This window comes from Struthio camelus, chromosome 23, assembly GCF_040807025.1.
Source record: "Struthio camelus isolate bStrCam1 chromosome 23, bStrCam1.hap1, whole genome shotgun sequence".
Lineage (NCBI taxonomy): Eukaryota > Metazoa > Chordata > Aves > Struthioniformes > Struthionidae > Struthio > Struthio camelus.
In genome coordinates, this window is record NC_090964.1 from 2,770,221 (window position 1) to 2,785,812 (window position 15,592).

Here is a 15,592-nt window from a genome sequence, read left to right on the forward strand (position 1 = left end):
CAGCGAAGGAGACTCCACTACCTCTCTGGGCAACCTGTCCCAGTGCTCTGTCACCCTCACAGTGAAGAAGTTTTTTCTCAGGTTCAGATGGAACTTCCTGTGATTCAGTTTGTGCCCGTTGCCTCTTGTCCTGTTGCTGGGCACCACGGAGAAGAGGCTGGCCTCATCCTCTTGACACTCCCCCTTCAGATACTTGTACACGTTGATGAGATCGCCTCTCAATCTTCTCTTCTCCAGGCTGAACAGGCCCAGCTCTTGCAGTCTTTCTTCATAGGAGAGATGCTCCAGCCCTCTAATCATCTTGGTAGCCCTCCGCTGGACTCTCTCCAGGAGTGTCATGTCTCTCTTGTACTGGGGAGCCCAGAACTGGGCACAGATCACAGATCACTCCCTGCATTGGAAATAGCTGTTAGCATATTTTGCCTGAAGATTCAGGTTAGTGAACAAGTGGAAGTACAAAAGCAGAAAATCCTGAGTTTCTTTTTGCATGTGTTTACATGATTCTGCTTCTGCATTCCCCAGAACAGTGACAGGGTACTGGAGCACACTTAGCAAAGTCCTCTTTTGGTATGTGTTTGATAGAAGTAATCCTGTGGTTGACCCCGTATGTATAATTTAACCATTTAATAGCACGTTTTTAACTCTCTGAGGGAAGGAGTTTTTATTTTGCCTAAATAATTTGCCAAGATTTTGTGCCATGATGTTGAAACACCACTGCTGAATATAAATTTTCAGCGGTTAATGTAAAAATAAAGGGAAAAATAATAACGCTAAAGAGTGGACATATGAAGTCCTTTGAGTTCATTGTGTGAACTCAGACAAATTGGTTGTTGCAGACTATCAACAATTCTCTCTTAAATCTGTGTAATTTTTTCCCCCTTATCTTCAGACTTTGCAACAGAAGCTTGAGAAGAGTGATTGGACCTAATTTTAAACAACTGCAGCTTTATGTTGCACCTTTTAGAGTACCCACAGAGGCATTTCCATGACATACTGTGACTGTTGTGATGGTATATCACTGCACAACAAGAATGGCTTTGAATCATTGCAAACAGGAAAATACAAAATCACTATAACTTAAGTCACAAACCTCCAGAATAAAAAGCACCTGGTAGCGGTGCAGTGCATAATGTCAATATTGGTCTCTTCTCCCTCTTCACTTTTTGCATTTGAGTGCTTTTAGCTGAACTTAAAAAGTGAGGGTGAGGTTTACCACATCCTGCTCTTCTGCCTAGTTCTACCAAGTTCTGCTCTTCTCTGAAAGAGGTTGTGTGTCACGTGGTGAGTGGCACAGGATAAAAGTATATTGCAAGGAAAAATCCTGCCATAATTGGATGATGGTTTAGATCGCTTAGAAGCTCTGGTTGCGCTATTTGTGTGTGTGTAGCGTAGCAGAATGGGACAAATTACCATGAAGTATCTACTAGAAAACAAAAGGCGCTTAGAGTCTTTTCTGTTGCTTGCTTCTTATATTTCTGGCTTTTCATGGTAAACTGATGGCCCTCAAGGAAATAAGGAAATTGCAATAGCTGCATAGATCACATTTTTATGCATACTGTAACAAAACATTTTAACTTTCTGTTTAATAGCTTTAATTTTGTTAAGCTAACTTAAGGTTGTTTTAAGGGGAGCAGTAGCTATTTTAAAATAATATAAGACCATATGCAAACAGCTTTTTTTTTTTTTTCTAATCAGTATAATTACTGCTTGTTGTATTTATCATGGTATCCTTGATTTCAGTTATTCGCAGCTTGAGAGAGGAATCGTTCATCAGCCGAAATTTTATATCCAAAGCCAAAGCAGATGGACTTGAAAAGAACAGAATGAAAGTAAATAGCAGTCTACCCGGATGCTAAGAGCGGGTAGCTTTAGGGAATTATATCCATAGTGAATAGTTTTAAAGAGTCTGATTGAGTTAGACTCCACATTTTAGGATTTTAAAAACAAGGTTTAGTGCTAGAAACTGTCTATAACTTGCTGTGGTTTTTAATACAGGAAATACTGTCATAGCGATGTTGTGCAGAACGGAAAAGCAGACAACTGACACATGAGATCCTGTAGTCTATTCTTCTGCTATGGGGCCTCTTGTTTTGAAATTTGGAATAATGTTTTTCAATAAATTGAGCAAGCAAAATAAAAAGACATGTAAAACATCTGTCCTTCCTGGTAGTTTACGTTGCTGGTATTTTGAGCAAGTTGGACTTAAACTAGGATGCTTATTCAAAACAAATCTAGATTAAATTTAAAATAATGATGTTATTTTATTCAGATTTTTTGATATTACCAAATAAATTATTTCGTAGATGAATAAAATTGCTAATTTAATGAAATCACTTCCTGAGGACAATTCCACAGGAAAATAATGGAAGTCATCCCATAAAGGGAAAAAGTAGTGTGGTATTTTCCTAGTTTTTAGGAGATTAAAGCTCTAATCTTTCATCTTTTTGAAGCGTTTTTTTCCTTGCAGCAACTCATTCGATGGCTTGTTTCACATTTAGTTATGTTTTGTACAGGTTTTTCCCATTCATAAGCCTGGTGGCCCATTGAAGTATTCTGACCGTCAGACAGTTTCCATTTTCTTCACAAAAAAAAAAAAAAAAAGACAGAAAAAAAGACCAAACAGAACCAAAACCCCAGCCACCGCTAAGGCTCTTAACCACTGAATTCTTCTCTTTTAAAGTTAGCAACCTTTAAGACGCTGTAGTTTTGCATGGGAAGAGGGGGCAGGACTGGAGGCAGCCGCTGTTCTCCCACACGGGATTTGCATTGCTGGATTCATGGATATAAACAGGGCGATAATTTGGACAGTATATGGACGTGAGGATATCTAAGATGTGATTTTTGTATCTCTTTTGATGTGGTTGCTTGTGGGTTTAGAATGTTTTGTAATAGAAGTCATGTGATTAAGCTCTTTGCCTTCATTTGTACCCAAGTTAAAAATGTAATTTTGAGAACTGAGATGTCGCCCGAAAGCTCACTGTTGTTTCTCTTCAGTTTTTAAAAATCAGCTTTGTTCGAGGAGAGCTGTTTGTTGAGGAGGATAGTATACTGAGGTAGTTCAAGCTCAGCAGCTACAGGGGGCCGGATTTGCAGTTGGCGCTTTCCTTCCCTTAGAGCCAAGGTGGTGGCTTATGGTACGTGGAAGTGCTCAGGCATGGGAGAAGGCCAGAGGGCAGTGTCCTGCCGTGGCAGTGTGACATCTGCTCAAGCGTATGTGTGTTGTTGCTGTGGGGTGTGGGGGGGGTGGGATTAGACGTATGGGAGAGCTGCTGTGAGGGAAACCAGCACAGCCAGAACAGCTGTGCCCTGAATCCTCCTCACCTGGGCTTCTGTGCCGAAGCTGTCTGCTGCTTCCCTCAGCCCTTTCCCTGCAGCTGGAGAGCTGCAGCTGAACCTGCTGAGAGGTGTGGGCACACTTCTCCTTTTAACTAGGTTCGGTGGGTGCTCGCTGAGTTAGTGAGAGCTTCCCTGCCCCAGCTGTTCGTGGAAACAGGGCTAGAGATGTTCCTGTCCTTCCTCATAGGAGCTCATGGCAGCAAGCGACTTTTGTGCCGGGATGCTAGCAAAGTCCTGTAGCTGTTTTGCAGAGAAATTTGGTGATGGGTTGGATAATAATGGATTGAAAGGCAGGCAAGCCACAGGTATGTTACTGGGGTTTTTTTTGTTCTCTGTTTTACCAAAGTAAGAAATGAATAAGATAGTAAATGCATTAAACAAACTGTTTGCGTAGCCCTCATGTTACTGTCACTGGGCTGTCACTGAAGAAGGATATCCTGCTCTCCCCCTTTCTTGTTCCTGCCCATTCACCATTCGGTTGGCTCTCTTAAGCATGGGGCTGTGTGATAATGAAGCTGATGGCAGTTAAAGTAACTTAGCAGAAATGTTGGGTTTTGGTGGCTTCCTCCCATCTTAGAACAAGATCAGGTCCCAGATCCAGACTAGTAGTGCTCAGCCACATGCTTTGGCTGATGCAAAGGAAAGGGTGTCAAGGGAGCAAGAGCGGGTGGCTGGAGGTCAAAGAGGGGCAGGAACTCCTCCATCAGAAGCAGCAGCAGTTTGTTAGCTTCAGTTGTTTGTGATGTAGAAAGCAGTATTGTATCCTTGCAAGAAGTCTTCTGCCAAACCTGCTATTTTTGAAGGTACAGAGTATTCCCCAGAAGGAAGTGTGAAGCTTCTAGAGGTCAAGATTTTTCACTTGCCATCTAGGCGAGAAGTTACTTCTGTTCTACTCTGGTTCATTAAAAAGTCTGAGTTTTGCTTCTGGGTGCTTCAGGATGCCCTACTCGTTTGCAAAAGAGGGTTTTGATGGCAAGTGGAATTTAACTTATAAACTAACATGGTTGGATGTCAACTCTTGCAGGCTTTCTGTTTTTCTAATTAGTGACTTCTCACAAACAAAATTAAAGAACTACTTGCAGCTTTAAAATAATACGTGGAATGGGACTTTACTGCTGAACGGAGTTTAGTTTTGGAATTTTCTAAAGCATTGTCTGAAAAGGTTTAAAATACAGGCGCAAAGGACAAGACTCACTGGGATCAACTTCAGATCCTTCTTCAGACCTTCCTATTCATAGTCTTTGAATGGCACAGTTTCTCTTCAGGCTTGATATTTCTGGATTCCTATAAAACAAAGTAAAAAGGAAATAAGCTTTTATGTTTAAAATAAAACTATGATTAAAACTGGGAGAAAAAACTGGAATGCTGGAGGTTCCTGCTGCGTATACTTTCTTGTGTTTGATGTCCGTAGGTTCATTTCGAAAGAAATTGAGTTACGCAGGAGGTGGATTGTAAATTCTGTTGATGTACGGTTAAGGTAGTAATGGGAAGTAGCCTTTGATTAGGGGTGATAACCTTGGAAAATACTCAAACCCTGAAGAAAATGTTACCCTCATGCATAAGATCATGCTCTTTACAGAACCTCTATCCTCTCTGATAAGAGAAAACAAATCTTTTGCGTTTTCCTGGCTAATAGGAAATTATTCCAGCCTCCAAAGCTTTCCTGTGTGTGGAGTTTGGTATTTTACAGCAACTTCTCTGTTTTGGGAGCAGGTTAGCTATAAGGGCTAAGAGTTTAAGTAGGTCTGGCAGAAGGCAGAGGAGGGGAAGTAGCACTTGTTTTCAGGATACTGTAAGGTCATATTGGTTAACTGGTTTTGCCACTTTTCCTGGGGACAATTTGATACTGTGGAAGTGCTCGAATGTTCTAGGTGGGACGTGAAAACAGAAAGGACTAGACAAAACAGGAGCTGAATAAATGATCTTTCACATTTCTGTAGAGGCTTGCAGCAAAATTTTCATGGCCATGGAGGCAGGAGGAGGTTCTAGCTCAGTATATGTGTCGTTTCTGTATTTACTTTCTTCCAAACCATTAACTATTTTTCAGCATTTCTTTTAATTGGTGTCATCCACTTATGATTCTGCCTTGTGTGCAATAAGGCATGTCTATGCATGTATAAGAGACAGTTCTGTTGGGATGGGAGAGGAAATACCTTACTTCTGGTATGACTGAGATGGAGCATGTTTGAAGGGTTGGATTTTGTTTCAATAGTCTGGCCCTGAAAGGAGAGGGCAGGAGAAGAGCAGTCAAATGAATAGGACGCATTTTTAATAAATTTTAGTCAGGCAGAGGTGGAAGTCCCAGAGGACACGTCTTTATCTGCTGAGTTACAAAAATTAATAAGGTTATGAAAGTAATCTTCTGCTAAAACTTCGTTCTTGTGTGATTTTGCTGGGGTCTAGCAGCTCTTTAATATAGTATATATGCTGCTCGGTTATTTACCTAGATTTTTTTTATTTCAGAAGCAAACGTTCATCACATTTTTCATTCTGAAAGGTACAATTGAAATAATAAGCTAGCTTTGTGGATTTGGCAATGAACTGTACTGCTTGTAAATACATTTAGGTGTGCAGTCTTGTCCTGATTTCTTTTTTGTTATATAAATGATCTAAATTAAAACAGGTTAGACTGAATCACTCTGTTTACTGACCTAGTAGACCCGACTTGATCATTTAAAGTATCTTTAAAATCATAGTGCACATGTTTGATTGATACATTAGCTTCTGTAGCTAGTAGGGTACAAGTAAATGATGTAGAAATGTACCACATGCGTAAAAAAGTCTGTTTATATCTGGAAGCTTAAAGCTAAATCCCTTGTTTATGAAATCTTTCCATATATGAATTTTGTCTCTTACTTGACAGAGGGCAACACGAGTTAAGAAAGCTCGTGGGTGGAATATATAACAATTAATGTCCCCCGATAGCCTAAATGATAAGCCTCCCAAAAAGTACATAAAGCTGTGAACACCTTTTTTTGACAGGCTTTGAAGACTGCTGAGGAACACACGCATTCGAATCATTTAAGCATTAAAATAGTAATACCCATGGAAGAGCCACAAGACTTACCCGAACAACCAGTAAGTACATTTAAAAATACTAAAAATGAACATATCGGATAAATTGGTGACCTCACAAATTCCACTTACAGTCATTTCATTAATAATGGAAAATGAGCCTTATTTATCTAGTGGTAGAAAATTGTTTTGCTCTTAGTAAAATGTATTGTACATTTATCTGTATGATTAGAGTAAATCAATAGTAATAAAAGGAGTAGGTAGGTATGTTTAAACTCTCAAATGTTTCTATTGAAAATTATGCCTAATAATTATTTATTTTGCTCAGAAAACCACTTCAAGCGTTTTCTAGAGAAATTAAAACTCACTATTTTAAGGACAGAATCAGGAAAACGGTTATTTTAACATATGTAATCTTCACTACTTCTTGTGCTCAGTATCTTGAAAAGGCTGTGTGATCTCAAGCATACCATCATTTCCACCACTGGAAAACAACTTGTAAATTCCTGAGTTTAACAGTGCATTCGTGTAGGGAAGAACATTTTAAGTTAGAAATTGCTGTCCAAAGATATTAGATATTTGAAATACAATGTGTATTACAGGTTAATAAGCTAATAATTATAGTTAACTTTAAGTATAAAATAACATAAGTTTTGGGAAGAATAACTATTAACACATTGTGATATGAAGTTAAAACATATATAAGGTTGTAGTATTTAAGCAAAACGGCTCAAACATGAAGTTTGTATCAATGTTATATTCCAAATTAAACCTAAGGCAAACATAACAAATTGCCAAGTTACTCTAAGAACGAAGCTTATTTTAATGTTGGAGACGTTTTCAAATGCATATGAAGAGTAGCATGCTGAGGGAAATTTGGTAGTGTTCACATTGAAAAGATTTTGAGGCTGTTTTAATGTGACAGTAATGTGTTCTTAGTTAAGTAATTAAGCAATATTATTAGACAAGATATTATATATAAACTTCATTTATGACTCATGAACAAAGCTGAATGAAATGTAAAGATAAATCTAAAATTATTGAAAATAAATATTACTTTACACAACATGCAAGTTATGTCTTGTGCATGTAGACTCACATACATCTGAGAGACTAATCAGCAAAAACAGAATTTGAACTGCAGACATTTGTGGGATTAAAAGGAAAAATTTGTTATTACATCCTTATATAATGAAAACTATTTTTCTAAACCTTTATTCTTCAGGACACAAGACAGGGCACAATTCATTTTTGGTAGGTGAAAACAACCTCTATAAGCATGTTATTCTGTAGTTTTCCACTAAAGATTTTCTTGCTAATTGCTCTTCAGAATCTGAGATGTGAAGTGATTCTGAGGCCAAATATGAGACTATATTGATTATGGCTGTTAAGTGATGTGGTATTTTGAATATACTTGTACATTTTTGCAGGAGAAAATGACAGGAATGATCATTTTTGATGTTTTTTGGAGTCAGACCGTTCTTGGAACAAGTTCATTTTGCTAATAAAAAAAGAGAACTTAAATCAGCTTTGCAAAATCACTTCTGCTTAGTAGTTCTGCGTTGTACAAACTTGTTTTTCTTCCCGAAATGATTTTGGTTGTCTTGATCATGACAACAGGATTAGTATGTTACTTTGAAAAAATAACGTTTATTGGAAACTGTTGATAACTGAATCCAGGAGTGAACGTGTTAGAGAAGTCCTCAGGCTCTGAGTTAAATCTATTTTACTTGAAAAAAGGCAAAAAAAAATTCCAGGTCACTTTCTTATGTTGGTGTGGTCCAAATTTACACAATATGTCTTTTCTAAATGAATGTTAGATTTCTTTCTTACCCAGCATGTTGTAACCCGAAACTTTAAATAGGCATATCTTTTGTCCCCATTTTTTGACTGTTTCTTCTCTTTTCAGGTGTGAATTACAATGGAAAAGCCTGTATGTGCAACATGGTGTTAGAAAATAGAAGCAGATATGGGAAAGTAGAAAAGAAAGGGAGGTTTGAGGAAAAATGGTGGAAAGTGATTGAGTGACCTTTGTCACAACAAAAAAAAAATTGTATTATTATTGAGGATTAGTTTTAAAAGGAATCCTTTGTAGTATTCTCTTACTTGTTAAATACAAGGTGAACACACATAATTGGTTTATAGTAGTTTGTTTAATCCTGAATGCCAAAAAATGACGCAAATCTTTTTTGTTTTTAGTCAGGGATAGTAAACTTGCATTACAAAGTTGTAACTCAGATATCTTGAAATAAATTTCATTACCAATTGTCGATACTCATTTTATTTACAAAATGTTATTCTTGGGCAAAACTGGTAACTCGTTACAAGCGTCCACTATTTTGCTCTCTGGAATGGCCTCTCATATTGGACAGCAATGGCAAGCCGGAGGCAATGGTGGGGAGAGGACCAAGTTGGAAAGGGCTCCAGAATGATGCAATGCTGCCAAAAGAGTAGAGGATGACAGCCATGGGTTTAGATTTTTTTTTTTTAATGAAATTGGCAAAGGATGGCAAAATTCTCCATTCGTAATGTGTATACGATCCTCTGTTCACAATAGCATTGCCACAGTCTCAGATTGGTTTAGCAGTGTTTGTTCTAACAAGTTACTGTGTTTGTTGGTTAGTTGTGTGTGTGGTTTGGTTTGGTTGGGTTTTGATTTTTTTCATATTATTGCTCTGGCTGAGGAATTAGTCTATGAAGATCAGTCTGAGAATTGGATTCTGTCATAGAGCAATTGTTACCTTGACGTTTCAAAGCAAAGTTTGTTTCCACTTTGCCTCTGATTCTTTAAATGCAACTGCATTTGAAAATTGGTAGGCTAAGTCTGGGGCAGAGACAGGAGTTTTCCAGCATGAAGAATCATTTAGGCAGAGGCACTTTCAGTTTTAGAAAATTGTGATTGGGGAGCAGGGATCAGATGGAAGGTGCCACTTAATTTGATTTTTTAATCAAAATAAACCCCAAACGGATAGTGAAATAAGAAGACTGAGCAGAGATGTACCTTACTAAAAACACTCTTCACTGTAGTGCAGCAGAACAGTGTGATGAAATAATGCCTGATATTGTTAAGGCTGAAATTTGGATCACTGAGGTGTACCACATCTTTTTTTATATTATTTTCTTTCTTTCTCTTTCTTTTTTAAAAGGCAGTAAATTCATTTCTCCTGCACAAAAAGAGCCTTCAAACTGTGTTCCTGTCACCTGAGAGCCTTGACAGGGGATCTAAACTCTCTCAAGAAGGTTTTCAGAGGAGTATGTGCTGAAAGGAGGTGTTTGAAAGCATTTTCTAAGGCTTATGCAGGAGAGGATGGATAGGGGACCCATGTAAGGTTTGGGGTACAGTGCTCACCTAGGAGTATAGTGCTTCTTGACAAAACTCTCTTCTTGAATCCTTAACATCTCAGAGTATTGATTCAATCTTTAAGTTATTGTTACTATGTGCTGTTGCTGCATTAAATATGCATTATGACCTATCGGGAGAGAGAGAGCTAATGCTTTCAAAGTCCATGAAATACTATTTTCAAAAATTTTCCCTCACCAACTTAAATTTATAGCAAAAGTTGCAGGAATTGGTGATGGGTAGGATATAGTTTTTGCATCCAACCAAAATTTTAAGATTTCATAAATGTTATCAGCATTGAGACGTAATGGAAATGTTTCTTATGAAAACTTGCAGAGATGGGGAGACCAATCCAAGACTGAGGCGGAGACGTCATAGATGGAAATTCAAAAACCCTGTTTAGCTCGATTCGTTCTGTGTAGGATTGCAACTCGCAATCCCACAGCCATGCTCTTGGCTGCTTTAAGGAGTTTATGAAACCTTCTCCAGATATTTACTTGTATGTGTATGAAATTAGCTATTGGGTTAAAGTAAAACTCATTTACAATTGGGTAGTGGTCTGTGGCCATGTTTCTGTCAGAGGGTGGAAGACCTCCCCATTAGAGAAGTACAAGAAGGCACAATAGTCTTGTGGTGTAGCTATTCATCGAGACAGAAGTTCAAGTCCTGGATCCAAAGTAGTGAAAGCGATGATTCAAGTTAAAGTCCTGACTATCAAGTGGTGTTTTAGGGACAGCTATGCTTCCCTTTGGATTTTTCATTCTGGACTTGATGAAAATTTCAATAAAACTGATGTCTCCTTGTGCAACCTTGCCTTTTTTTTTTTTTTTTTTTAAAGTGAGATGATTTCTCTTCCTATCTTCCTTATTGAAAAAACTGTCAAATTGAAGAGGCCAAAGGTTAGGGAATATCTGACTTGAAATAGCAGTGTTCCACCGGTTCCTGTGCTGTTTGTGGAAACTAAAATTCAATCTGGTTAATTTTGATTCTGTCACCTCAGAGTAGCTAGGGTTTGAAGCTGTTTAATTTTTTTTTTTTTTTTCTGGTATGTGAGTCACTTTTTCTCCTATGTATTTTAAGGAAGTGGAACTACATGGGGGATGCAGGGGATCTGAGAACTTGAAAATAATGCCATCTCCCTTCCTTATGAGCTCTGTGGATGGTTTGACAGCCTTAGGCATCTGATGGAATATTAGAGGCTGAGATCCCTGATCAGTAGTTTGAAAAGTGACGCATGACAAGATTTGAAGGTTATATGGTATCTAAGACTTTATATTGCTCTAGTCCTGTGTCGTCTTTACCTTTTTTGTATGCGTAGATACAGTCTAATGCAGCATATAGTATTCTGCTGTGCAAACAGCTGCTGGTAAGGCTAAAAAGGAAAAAAATTGTGGACTGAGTTCCAAAATCTTGATCTCTCTATTAAGAGAGAGAAGGTTGTCCTTTCAGCTTTCTCCTTTCTCTACGTATTGTTTGCTTACTCCTTTCCCCTTGCTGCTGCCTCAAGTCTCTATCTTTTTCTCCACCTCTGCCTCCTTTTTCCCACTTCCTAGCAGGAGTTCGTGTGCTTTTTATTAACTTCTATTAAAAAATGCTTTGAGCGCGTTTTGACCTCGTGTGCTCATATTATGTATTCCTGGTTTTTTTTTTTCTTTCTTTCTTTAAATTATTCTCAGAGACGAACTTTATTAATGGGTTGTAGGCCTTTTTGAGATTTCTACCAAGAGCTTTCAGATTTCACAGCAGTCTTTCTCTGACTACTGTACCCAAATCAGTGGGTTGTAATCTTTGAAATGTTTTGGTGCATGATCCCTCAACACATTCCCCTGGTGTTCCCAGACCCTATTCACATAAGAGGTATGCTAAACCTTACTGTCTTAAATGCCCTATAGGAATTGGGATAAATGGTGAGACTGGTACAGAAGGTACAGAAGCAGCATAGTTGGCTTCTAAACGTGCTCTGGAAATTTGGAAATTTTCTGCTGAAAGTTGGGTGGGAGGGTGGAAAAAACAATGTATCACAGGAACTCACAGTGCTCAAAAGTCTATAAGGGTACAGTAACTAACCCTTTCCTCCTGCCCAGGATTTCAAAGTCCTATTTGTAGCCTGGATGCAAGAAACTGAGTTTGTGTTCAGGCCAGTGCTTTCTACAGTAACACTCTCTGCAAGGACTGGACCAGCTGGCCAACCGTAAAGATAGAGTAAATGCTATATTGATTTTATTCATAAATTAAAATCACAGCTCCTAATTTATATCAATGTGAACAGAAAAATATTCAAGTTCCTATCTTTAGAATATTTAAGTAGAGAAAGATTGAAGGACCCAAGTTTATAGCAATTGTGCTTGTTCCATGCAGAACAGGATTTTCTTAAAATCCATGGCTCTTTTATTCGATTTCCGTAGAACAGTTCTCATCAAACTTATGGAGCTGTATATCCCAGCTCCATCCCTCTTACTTATTTAAAAACCGTGGCAGTTTTGCTAACACATTCAGCTTTAGCAGCTTCTTTTCCAATTAAGAGAGGTTTATTTTGAGCTGTAGAACCTGTGGCTACACTGTTTAACTCTGGAGTCCAATGCAAGGCCTGCTGTATTTAAAACACTAATGCGAACTCTATAGTAACCAGCGGTGATCTGCTAATGGAAGGCTGACATTTGTGTACATAGATTATATCAAGGACAGTTGTCTTCAGTTGTGGCTCTGAACATTTTTGTCTTTGCAGGTGAAAAAAGCCAAGATGCAAGAATCCAGAGAACAAAGCCTAAGGTGTGTAATTCTGAATTTGATTTTAATGTGGAACAATTGTTAGTGTCCTGTTTTGATTGCAAGCTTCCATTTTTTAGAAGCTTACATATCATTATATTTTTCTCAGAAATGGGGCAAACTTTTGTATTTGGTATAATTTAGAGATTAAATTCCAAATAAAAATGTTAATTGGTCATTTTGATATTAAGCTTTTATAAAAGTGGCTACAGAGGATTTTAATTGCATCATCAAGCGTCATGTTTTTCACAGAATCTGGTGAAAGAGCTCCGTCATGTGTAACATGCCTTTATTCCAGTGAGGCTTAGAAAATTCTAGTAGCGCAAGTATCTGAGCCGTGATTCTCAACAAAATTCTGTGAATAACTGTTTTGAGATATTGAAAGTTCTAAACTTGATAGTATCTTTTGTTTAAAATTGGTAAATTGTTGTACAATTTTTGCTTATTGGAGGCTTTCTAATATATGTCATATTTAGGAATTAATCACTAATTAATCACTATTATTACATATAGAGAGAATGGCCATATTAGGGTTTATTCTGCTCTCGAGAACGTCTTTTTTTTAAAAAAAAAAAAAAAAAAAAAAAAAAGCTCATATACTTCTGAAGAAAGATTTCTTGTTAGAGCTTCTGACTTCCCAATGTGAGTGAGGGGAAATACTGCGTGTGCCATTCATGCACTATTAGACATGATATACTGGATCCGTGAAGGAGGATATTGGTACATGGATTATTTGAAGAAAAATTGAAGGGAATAGTTTAACAGGAAACACTCTGTGTGAAATTCATTAGATGTCTATAAGCTAGAAATCTGAGCAAATTAATCTCACCTTACACTAGCTAAGAAAGGAAGCTTGGGGTAATCATATCGGTGAAATGAACCATATCCTAAGTTTATTGACTGTAAAGGAGCTGAGGGTACCACAGGCAGGTGTGGTCATGTAGAAGTGAATAGTGTAGCTGCTTCTTCGGTGTGTTACCCTACTTCTGTGCAACCAGAGCTTTTCTGTAGACTCCAGGAGCCTCGAGATTCAGCCTGTGGAGGTATAAACATCCTTGTATGGTGTTTAAAAATAGAATGGGGGGTGGGGGATAAAATTGCATTTCTAATCTAATTGTAGTTCTGTTCAGATGTTGTTTCTGTATTTTGATGAAACTTTATGTATGATTTTAAGTTTGACCTTTGAAATATTTAAATGATTTATTAGACCTGTTTCTCCATAGCAGTATGATTTTTCAGCTGATGTCAGTAAAAGACTCTGGCTGTATTTCTTTCAGTTGAGTCATGGAAGTGAGAGATGGAGCAGCTATAGTCAGTGAGGATGTTACTCTTGGAAACATTAAGTATCCAGCAGCATAAAAGGGTCTTAAAGCCACTGTGAAGAGCATGTACTCTGCTTTTAAGGCTAGTCCACAGAAGATTTGCAGTGGTATAAGGCAGCCACAATGCAAGTGAGCGTTTTTCTTTCAGTCAGTGAGAACTGCAAAGTTGTAAATGATTGCAAATAAGAGCATGTGAACGTGTCCCAAGAGCACAAGTGGATGTGTTGACACGTAACAGTGAGAAAGAAAAAAGAAACATGGGCTGGTATAGTATGATCAGGAATGTTATTTTATCTATGAAGTTTTCACAGGAAGTAAACGCAACAAGCACCTGTACAGTGCTTGAGCTGTTTGCAAACGACATGTGATTTAACAGCCACAGATTGACTGTCTGTGCTAGATAATCACAGGATTTTTTTTTCTCAAGAATGATAGTAGATAGATACCCTGGTCTTTACAGCTATGTGATATTTTTGTGCAAAACTCAGAATTTATTATGGAAGTTTGTTCAGCTGCTAGCATTGAAAGCTAGTTGGGAGGCTGTTTCACTGCTGAATTTGTTCAGCATCATTGAACTGGGTGTCAGTTTTGGACTCAAATGCAGGTTCATAGTGCTCTACAAATTCAAAAATAGTCTATTTCAGTTACATGACAATGTTTTCTTTGACCATCTATATAGTGTTAAGGATAATTTCTTAATGAAATTGCTTTTTCTTTTTATGATTACCTTGTTGGCTCTAATTTTAGTATAGATAGTCCTGTGACACAGCTTTTCCTATTCCAGTGGGGAGGTTGTTGAGACCATCAGAATAAAGCATAGGCACCCAGGGCACAATTTTACAAGGTGAAAAGCACCAATATAATAGCTTATTGCTGCTGAGAGGAGGAGTGCCTGCTCATAGCCCATCCTTTCCACCAAATGTGTTGCTTGCTGAAACCTGCCATAAGCTGATTATATTAATTCACACAGCAAAAATAACCGCATGGTTTCTGTGCTAAATTAGCAAGTTAAACTCTGGTGGAAGAGCCTGATGGGTGTCTGGTCTGGCGCCAGGGACCAGGATGCAGTGCCTGGGCAGGGGGAAGGAAGTTCATACTTTCTGCTGCAGGCAGCAATGACAAGCCCCTAGCTCTGCCCAGCGGGCTGTGAAAATCCAGCCTTATTTTGAGAGACCAGTTGGCAAGTTAACATGCTGAAGATGATGAGAGTTTAATGTTTAAACAGACCTGCAAATCTCTCTTGGATTCTCTCTCTGTATGAAATATCAAAGGGTACAGAGCTAGTTTCTGTTAACAGTCAGTATGCCTCTGTTAGGAAAGCCGAAACTAGGGGTTAAGATGTGCAAAGATGTTAATGGAAAGGTTTGTAATGCTAACGATTAGCCTTTGTTTACCCGGTCAGTCATGTGAGCAACGCAGAGGTCAGTGATCAGAAACCTGAATCTTCAAGCCTTGGTCCAAACCTTCCCATGTCAAGTGAGAGTAAGTATCCTCCTGCACTCTACTGCTCCGGCTCTCTTTTCTGTTTTTTTCCACTGGTCTTGTTACTTTGCGTTATCAAGCACAAACTTTGTCTCCTACTCGTAGCCCTTAGCCTGTCCTAGCTTTCGCCTTTAAGATGAAGATTTGCTGCAATGCATTAATGCCTGGCTTGGGATAGGCTGATGGTAGGCAAGTATCTTTTTCTGTCACCTACCTTGTTTGTATTACTGGCCCCAGCTTACTGCTGTGTACTGCTATGTCTTATCTGCCTTGTACTTTATTTTGCTTCTGGGGAGGGACTGAGTTGATCAGTAATAATGCATAATATAGA

At 38.2% G+C, this 15,592-nt stretch overlaps 1 protein-coding gene across 12 annotated transcripts in view; it reads left to right on the forward strand.

Annotated features, from left to right (window-relative positions):
* EYA3 (EYA transcriptional coactivator and phosphatase 3) overlaps positions 1-15,592 on the forward strand; it is a 69,545-nt gene that overhangs the window by 17,035 nt on the left and 36,918 nt on the right. For 6 of the 12 annotated variants that reach the window (XM_068917586.1, XM_068917583.1, XM_068917590.1 and 3 more), the window contains 3 exons: positions 6,319-6,414; positions 12,417-12,460; positions 15,182-15,261. In XM_068917586.1, the coding sequence (XP_068773687.1) occupies positions 6,382-6,414; positions 12,417-12,460; positions 15,182-15,261 (157 nt within the window). In that variant the 5' untranslated portion in view covers positions 6,319-6,381. Of the gene's footprint in view, positions 1-264; positions 436-3,622; positions 3,642-6,318; positions 6,415-7,576; positions 7,606-12,416; positions 12,461-15,181; positions 15,262-15,592 lie in introns of those variants that run through there. The other 6 variants (XM_068917580.1, XM_068917582.1, XM_068917589.1 and 3 more) reach the window with 4 other exon arrangements.